Source organism: Ictalurus furcatus, chromosome 9 (assembly GCF_023375685.1).
Source record: "Ictalurus furcatus strain D&B chromosome 9, Billie_1.0, whole genome shotgun sequence".
Lineage (NCBI taxonomy): Eukaryota > Metazoa > Chordata > Actinopteri > Siluriformes > Ictaluridae > Ictalurus > Ictalurus furcatus.
Genome location: NC_071263.1, coordinates 26,712,036 through 26,719,470, shown reverse-complemented (window position 1 = coordinate 26,719,470; position 7,435 = coordinate 26,712,036). Strand labels below are relative to the sequence as shown.

At 44.5% G+C, this 7,435-nt stretch overlaps 1 protein-coding gene across 3 annotated transcripts in view; it reads left to right on the top strand.

Moving 5' to 3' along the window:
• Positions 1 to 4,987, top strand: part of entpd6 (ectonucleoside triphosphate diphosphohydrolase 6) — a 14,443-nt gene extending 9,456 nt beyond the window's left edge. For 2 of the 3 annotated variants that reach the window (XM_053632439.1, XM_053632437.1), the window contains 6 exons: positions 1,174 to 1,238; positions 1,752 to 1,853; positions 3,530 to 3,670; positions 3,783 to 3,839; positions 4,261 to 4,373; positions 4,595 to 4,987. In XM_053632439.1, the coding sequence (XP_053488414.1) occupies positions 1,174 to 1,238; positions 1,752 to 1,853; positions 3,530 to 3,670; positions 3,783 to 3,839; positions 4,261 to 4,373; positions 4,595 to 4,678 (562 nt within the window). In that variant the 3' untranslated portion in view covers positions 4,679 to 4,987. The remainder of the gene's footprint in view (positions 1 to 1,173; positions 1,239 to 1,751; positions 1,854 to 3,529; positions 3,671 to 3,782; positions 3,840 to 4,260; positions 4,374 to 4,594) is intronic. The other variant, XM_053632438.1, reaches the window with a different exon arrangement.
• The last annotated feature ends 2,448 nt before the right edge of the window (positions 4,988 to 7,435 follow it).

The following is a 7,435-nucleotide window of genomic DNA, read 5'->3' as shown; positions in this document are numbered from 1 at the left end:
GAGAGACAGACGGGCAGAGAGAGAGACAGACAGGCAGAGAGAGAGAGACAGAGACAGACAGACGGGCAGAGAGAGAGAGAGAGACAGACAGACAGACGGGCAGAGAGAGAGAGAGAGAGAGAGACAGACAGGCAGGGAGACAGACGGGCAGAGAGAGAGAGAGACAGACGGGCAGAGAGAGAGAGAGAGAGAGAGAGAGACAGACGGACAGGAAGAGAGACAGACGGGCAGAGAGAGAGAGAGAGAGACAGACGGGCAGAGAGAGAGAGAGAGAGAGAGACAGACGGGCAGAGAGAGAGACAGACAGGCAGAGAGAGAGAGACAGAGACAGACAGACCGGGAGAAAGACAGATGGGCAGAGAGAGAGAGAGAGAGAGAGAGAGAGAGAGAGACAGACGGACAGGAAGAGAGACAGACGGACAGACAGGGAGAGAGACAGACAGACAGGGAGACGGACGGGCAGAGAGAGAGACAGACGGACGGGCAGAGAGAGAGACAGACAGACGGGCAGAGAGAGAGACAGACAGACGGGCAGAGAGAGAGACAGACAGACGGGCAGAGAGAGAGACAGACAGACGGGCAGAGAGAGAGAGAGACAGACGGGCAGAGAGAGACAGACAGACGGGCAGAGATAGAGACAGACAGATGAGCAGACAGGGAGCCAGACAGACAGTGAGAAAGACAGACAGAGAGAGAGACGGAGAGAGACAGACAGAGAAAGAGAGACAGACAGGGAGAGACAGACAGAGAAAGAGTGACAGAGAGAGAGAGAGACAGAGAGACAGACAGGGAGAGACAGACAGAGAAAGAGAGACAGACAGACAGAGAGAGAGACGGAGAGACAGACACAGACAGAGAGAGGATCCACATGTACAGCACGGCTCTCACACTGATGATTAGAGCGTAAGCACTCAAGCCCTTTAATTTCGAGTCTAAGCAGAACGTTAGATTGCTAGATTACTGCTTTAATTGATTCACTCCAATTAATCCAATGGACTCGGTGTGTGACGGGTGACTCTATCTTCAGTTTAATGTACAAAGTCATGTTTAGCTCTGTAGACTGCTGCAATGAGAATTCGGTTTTGGGACGCACATTCCTGATTAGATAGGTCAGTGACCAAATTAAAATAATTTTTAAGCGATAACATTTGCTCGCTCTGTCCCGCTCTTCAGCTACCTGGGACTCGGTTTGATGTCCGCCAGACTGGCCGTGCTGGGAGGGGTTGAAGGACAGCCTGGTATGTGCTCTTTCAATCTCTACTCATCTTTTGGCATTTAAAGACCTCATCCCCTCCTCCAATAAATAAGCCATTATCTAATCTCTTAACACCAAAGATTAATTTCTTGGAGGCCAGCTGTTGCACCGATTTAGCACGAGCTCAGGCTCAAAGCGATGCTGCAGTTCACTGCTGGGATTATCGTTTTATACACTTGAAATTTTAATCAGATTTTTTGATTTGTTCTTGTTATGTAACACCATCCTGGTTCTATCAGTGTGCTTTGTTTTGTTCTTAACTGTATGTGTATGCATGTCACTAGATGTAGCACTAACAATAATGTCCACAGGATGGCAGACTTTGCCACTTTGTCAGTGCTAGACGTCAGAGGAGCGAGTTCTATTAATGATGATGTTGAATCTGGTCACAACTGATCTTCAAAGCTTTGAGCTATAAGAAAAGAAGTGTAAACTGTGTACAAGGTGAGCCAGTATTCACTCTCCCAATGGTGTTTGATGCTGTTGCTTCCCTCAGTAGGGGGCAGTCAGGAGCTGGTGAGTCCATGTCTGGCGCCAGACTACACAGGAGAGTGGGAGCATGCAGAGGTCACCTACACCCTAAAGGGCCAGAAAGCAGGTATGCCACAACGGCCCTGGCTCAATTCACACCTACCACATTTACCCAGATTTGTGGCCAAGTCAAAAAACTACTCTAGCTCACTCCATTATTGGCCCAGTCCCAAATCACGTGAGTACACTCCTTCAGTGGCCCAGCCCCAAATCCAGCATTCCTCATTCTTTCAATGGGTCCTGTCCCAATTCATGCCACCTCACTCCTGTAGTGGCGTAGTCCCAATTTGGATCTACCCCAGTGATTTAGTCCAAATTCACCAATAGTGGGCCAGTCCCAATTCAATTTACCTTACTTCCTCAGTGGTCCAGTCCTAATTCCCTCTAATCCCAAATATAATATAATCAACTCCCTAAACCAAACTCCAAAGTCACACCACCTTCTGTCTCACATTTTGGTCATACCATACTTCCCCATTGTCCATGTCTCAATTTACCATACATCACTACCTCACTGGTCAGTCCCACTTCACACTACATCGCTGATTTATTGGTCCAGTCCCAAATCATTGTACCTCACTTATTCAGTGGCCCAGTCCCAAATTATTGTACCTCACTTATTCAATGGGCCAGTCCCAATTCATTTTACCTCACTTATTCAATGGGCCAGTCCCACTTCACACTACATCACTGATTTATTGGCCCAGTCCCAATTCATTGTACCTCACTTATTTGATGGGCCAGTCCCAATTCATTGTACCTCACTTATTCGATGGGCCAGTCCCAAATCATTGTACCTCACTTATTCAATGGGCCAGTCCCAATTCATTGTACCTCACTTATTCAATGGGCCAGTCCCAAATCATTGTACCTCACTTATTCAATGGGCCAGTCCCAAATCATTGTACCTCACTTATTCAATGGGCCAGCCCCAAATCATTGTACCTCACTTATTCAATGGGCCAGTCCCAAATCATTGTACCTCACTTATTCAATGGGCCAGCCCCAAATCATTGTACCTCACTTATTCAATGGGCCAGTCCCAAATCATTGTACCTCACTTATTCAATGGGCCAGTCCCAAATCATTGTACCTCACTTATTCAATGGGCCAGTCCCAAATCATTGTACCTCACTTATTCAATGGGCCAGTCCCAAATCATTGTACCTCACTTATTCAATGGGCCAGCCCCAAATCATTGTACCTCACTTATTCAATGGGCCAGCCCCAAATCATTGTACCTCACTTATTCAATGGGCCAGTCCCAAATCATTGTACCTCACTTATTTAATGGGCCAGTCCCAAATCATTGTACCTCACTTATTCAATGGGCCAGTCCCAAATCATTGTACCTCACTTATTCAATGGGCCAGTCCCAAATCATTGTACCTCACTTATTCAATGGGCCAGCCCCAAATCATTGTACCTCACTTATTCAATGGGCCAGTCCCACTTCACACTACATCGCTGATTTATTACTTCATGACCACTTTCACTTCAAATTTCATAATGGTGGAAAACGTGTTTGACATCATACTCCTTAACACTTCAAAGTAAAACCCCAGTGTATTCCTGCCTCACGCCTGAGGGATAGGATGAAGATAGAATCATGAATGAATGAATGAATAATAAAATGCCTTCATGTAAAGGGCACAAAGTATACGCCGAGGGTCAGGCCAGTCCTGTTAGGTTATTTTTAGGTTAATCATGATTTGCGATCCAATCATCGCTTTTTGATTTCAGGAGAGCCCATCTACGAGTCATGCTTGAGCAAAGTGGAGAAGATGATCTACAAACGAGTGCAGAAAGCAGAAGAGGTGAAACGCATGGAGTTCTATGCATTCTCGTATTACTACGACCGTGCTGTGGACCTGGGCCTCATCGGTATGTGCTGTACATCATACAAAGGCTCGTATATCATCAGCTATCTCACTCTGTCTCATCATAAACACTGCAGTTGATCACATCGGCGTCTCTCTGCCTCTCTCTGACTCAGATGAGAAGTCCGGAGGCTCCCTTCGTGTAAGCAACTACATAGATGGTGCCAAAAAAGGTGAATTGAACAGTCTCTGCTGCCTCCTCGTATTACACACAGGACGTACAGTTCATTGTAGTTTTTCACGTTGTGTGTATATATATGAAATGAAACAAGAACTCTTGGGTTAAAATACACACATCAGCTTTAATATTCGAGGATAAAAATAGACGCATAGAAAGCAGGAAAGTGTGTGTTCATTTCCTACACAGATTGCTTCTCGTCATTCGTTCACTTTACTTTTGTTTCGGGACTTATAAAGTCAAGTGAACGTGTACAGTTCGTAAATTCTGTTGAATTCATTCAGCAGATATTTTTGTCCAAAGCGACTGGCAAGTGACCAGAGAAGGTGGAGATGTTGATTAAGTGTGACGTGTGGCTGGAAAGTTAGAAGGTAAAGTGTGTGTTTATGAAGGAACTGTTTATGTTCAACGTGCAGTGTGTAAGGACATGGAGGCTGGTGCAGGAACAAACCCTTTCCTCTGTCTGGACCTCACCTACATCTCAGTGCTGCTGCAGGAGCTCGGCTTCCCCCCGGACAAGGAGCTGAAGGTACGCGCGCACACACACGCGCATACACACAAATGGAGAGAGAGTTCAAGAGAAACACCTCACACACTCACACAAATGGCGGGGGGGGGGGGGTGCATGTATGTCCTGAACCTCCACACTGCATGGTTTCTCTGCATTATAATGACTTTTCTATGATCGTTCCGATCCTCGCTCTTTGCCAGTCGTCCACACGCTAACGTTATTCTCTGTACGTGTTTCAGCTGGCCAGAAAAATCAACGAGGTGGAGACGAGCTGGGCTTTAGGAGCCACCTTCTATTACATGGAATCGCTCCACAGACATTAACCAGGTCCAGTTCTCACACTCGAAAGACCCAAAAGACTTCATAGGCTCGTACAACGTAAGACCTAAAGCCCCCCCGATGACCTGAGAACGAACCAAGCGGCTGACGAGGAGAGTGCTGATGTAGGATCAGCTCATTTCTTCCTGTTAATCTGTTCATGGACATAAACCTGTAAAGGAACAGCTGATCCTAGATCAGCACTCGGTCTGGAAATATACAAAGAAGTAGCACTAGTGTTGCACTAGATGCCAACTTTGTTTACATACACACACACACACACACACACACACACACACACACACACACACACACACACACACAAAACAGCCCAACTAACAACTGTATATAAAAATGCAATGCAAAACACACCTAGACACACCTACTTATGACTTTCATTCGTTTTTTTTTTCATTTTTTTTAACATGAATATGTCAGGGTTGCTTCACACTCCGGGAATAATATAGAAATCCGGAAAATGGATCACTCGGGTTACTGGCCGTGTGGAATTTGCGTGCGTGTTCTTCCCATATCCCTGTGGGTTTCCTCCAGGTTCTCCGGTTTCCTTCCACACCATAACAGTAGGTGGATTGTCTATGCTAAACTCCTCCTCGTTGTGAATGAGTGCTCAGCTCAGGATGTTCTCCCACCGCCCCTCACCCAGTGAATAAGCTGAAGATAAATACCGAACATAGAACGTCCGGGAAAGATCCGGAAGTTCGCCAGCGAACTGTGTGTGTGTGTGTATATATACTGAAAATACTGTTTTCTGAGCACTTTTTTTTTTTTTTTTTTTCTTTGTTCCATGTCTGTGCGTACACATAGCAGACGATTAGTGTTTACAACAGACCACATCAGTAAGTCCTATGAAATTCAATAAAAAGTCATACGAGTCAGCGAAATACTCTAAACCAAGTTTGCAACTCTGAGCCACGATTCGGCCGAGTAATTCCTTCACTTTATGCAAATTAGTTGTGAGGACCGAAAGATTATTCAGCCTTATCTCAAGCTCTAACTGCTCGTATTCTACTGTCATACCGCATACTCGCTCTTACTCTTCTTTCTAGAAATAAATGCTCAAAATTGAAGCTTGAAATGAGTTAAAATGTCTCCGAATTGGATTAATAATCTAGTATTTGGTATGTTAAACTCTTAATAGGAAATATTCGCTACGTCTGAACGTCTTCAAGATATTTCCACTTGCTAAGGTGTTATTTCTTCAGTTTTCTACACTGAAAAATGGAGAGCGGAGGTTCTAGAGCGGATTACGAAATATAAAAATGCATTTTGATGAGTGAGGGTAGACGGTGTACATTTTTGGCTACTGCCATTTCATATCGTGACTTTTTTTTTTTTTCCTATTAAAAGCTGGACAGGGCAATGATAATGTTCATTCATGTTAATGTCTGGGCTGGGATAAAACCTGTTTTGGCTTTTAAGTAAAACGTTGATCAGATAAACTTTTTCACGGTCAACGATCCACCAGGCTAGGGGGAAACGTCCCCGCTTACTGATCAGATCGCTGACCATTCGACACGACTCGGACGTTAACGAGACCTTGCTGCTTACGTGATCGTATCTCGGACCGACTCTCGGACTACGGTCAGATCTTCGGCGTGCATGTGAACAGAGTTACTGTTAAACGCAATGAAAGGGATTCAAATGCCTGTAAGGCCAGAGAAAGGGGAAAGGCAAAGTATTCAAACATATACATACGTCGAGATGCAACGACGCTAATAAAAATGTGTTACACAAACTCTCTCTCTCTGTCACACACACACACAACTTGGGACTACTACAGAAATGCTACATAACGTGTTTTATTTGTATTACTGGTCATTTGTGCTCTGGAGGGGGGAGAAAAAGTGTTTCTGTATATTGATTGTATTTGTTATTGATTTTTCTACAGAATGTGAGATGAAATACCTCTTCTGTGCCGAACGTTCTTGATTTAAGTACGAAACATGAGCCGCTTTACATTTGTACCGTGAAGCATGCCATAATAATAATAATAATGTATTATTGAAGGTTTTTTTATTTTTTTTTTCTTAAATATAAAGCTGAAAAATGTTCTACGGCCTCACCTCGATTTGTTCCTTCACACAGGTGAACTATAAGCCGTGCGTAAATAGGTATTTTGACTTCCTTTTCTTTTCTCTCTTTCGGATCTCACCTCCGCCCTGTGTACTTGGAGTTTGCATGTTCTCTCTCTGCTTCAGGGGTTTCCTCCCCCAGTCCAAAGACATGCATTGTAGGCTGATTGGCATTTCTAAATTGTCTGTAGTGTGTGAGTGTGTATGCGATTGTGCCCTGCGATGGGTTGGCACCCCGTCCAGGATGTACCCCGCTTTGTCCCTTGGACTCGGCTCCAGCCTCCTCCCGTTGCTGTGTAGGATAAGTGGTACCAGGTGCTGTGACTGGTGTGCTGTGGACATTTGTACACTAGAGGGCAGTGTTTAATGGATCAATTGTCCACTTTGCAACAGAACATACTGTAAACAAAATAAATACTAAAACAAACCCAGGTTCTTGGGGTTTTTTTTTTTCTTCCACACTTCTGAACAGTGACTTTGCTATCCAGAAAGATGATTTGACAGACTTGGATACATTTGTTATAAATAGAAGTCAATTAAACCAACAAATTTAGTGCTACACCCCAAAACACTCTCTGGAAAAAGGGACCAAACGTCACTTTTCCTTATCGCCCAAGGAGACAACTGCCGTACCTTTAATAGACATCTTTCACCTGAAACATGAATATA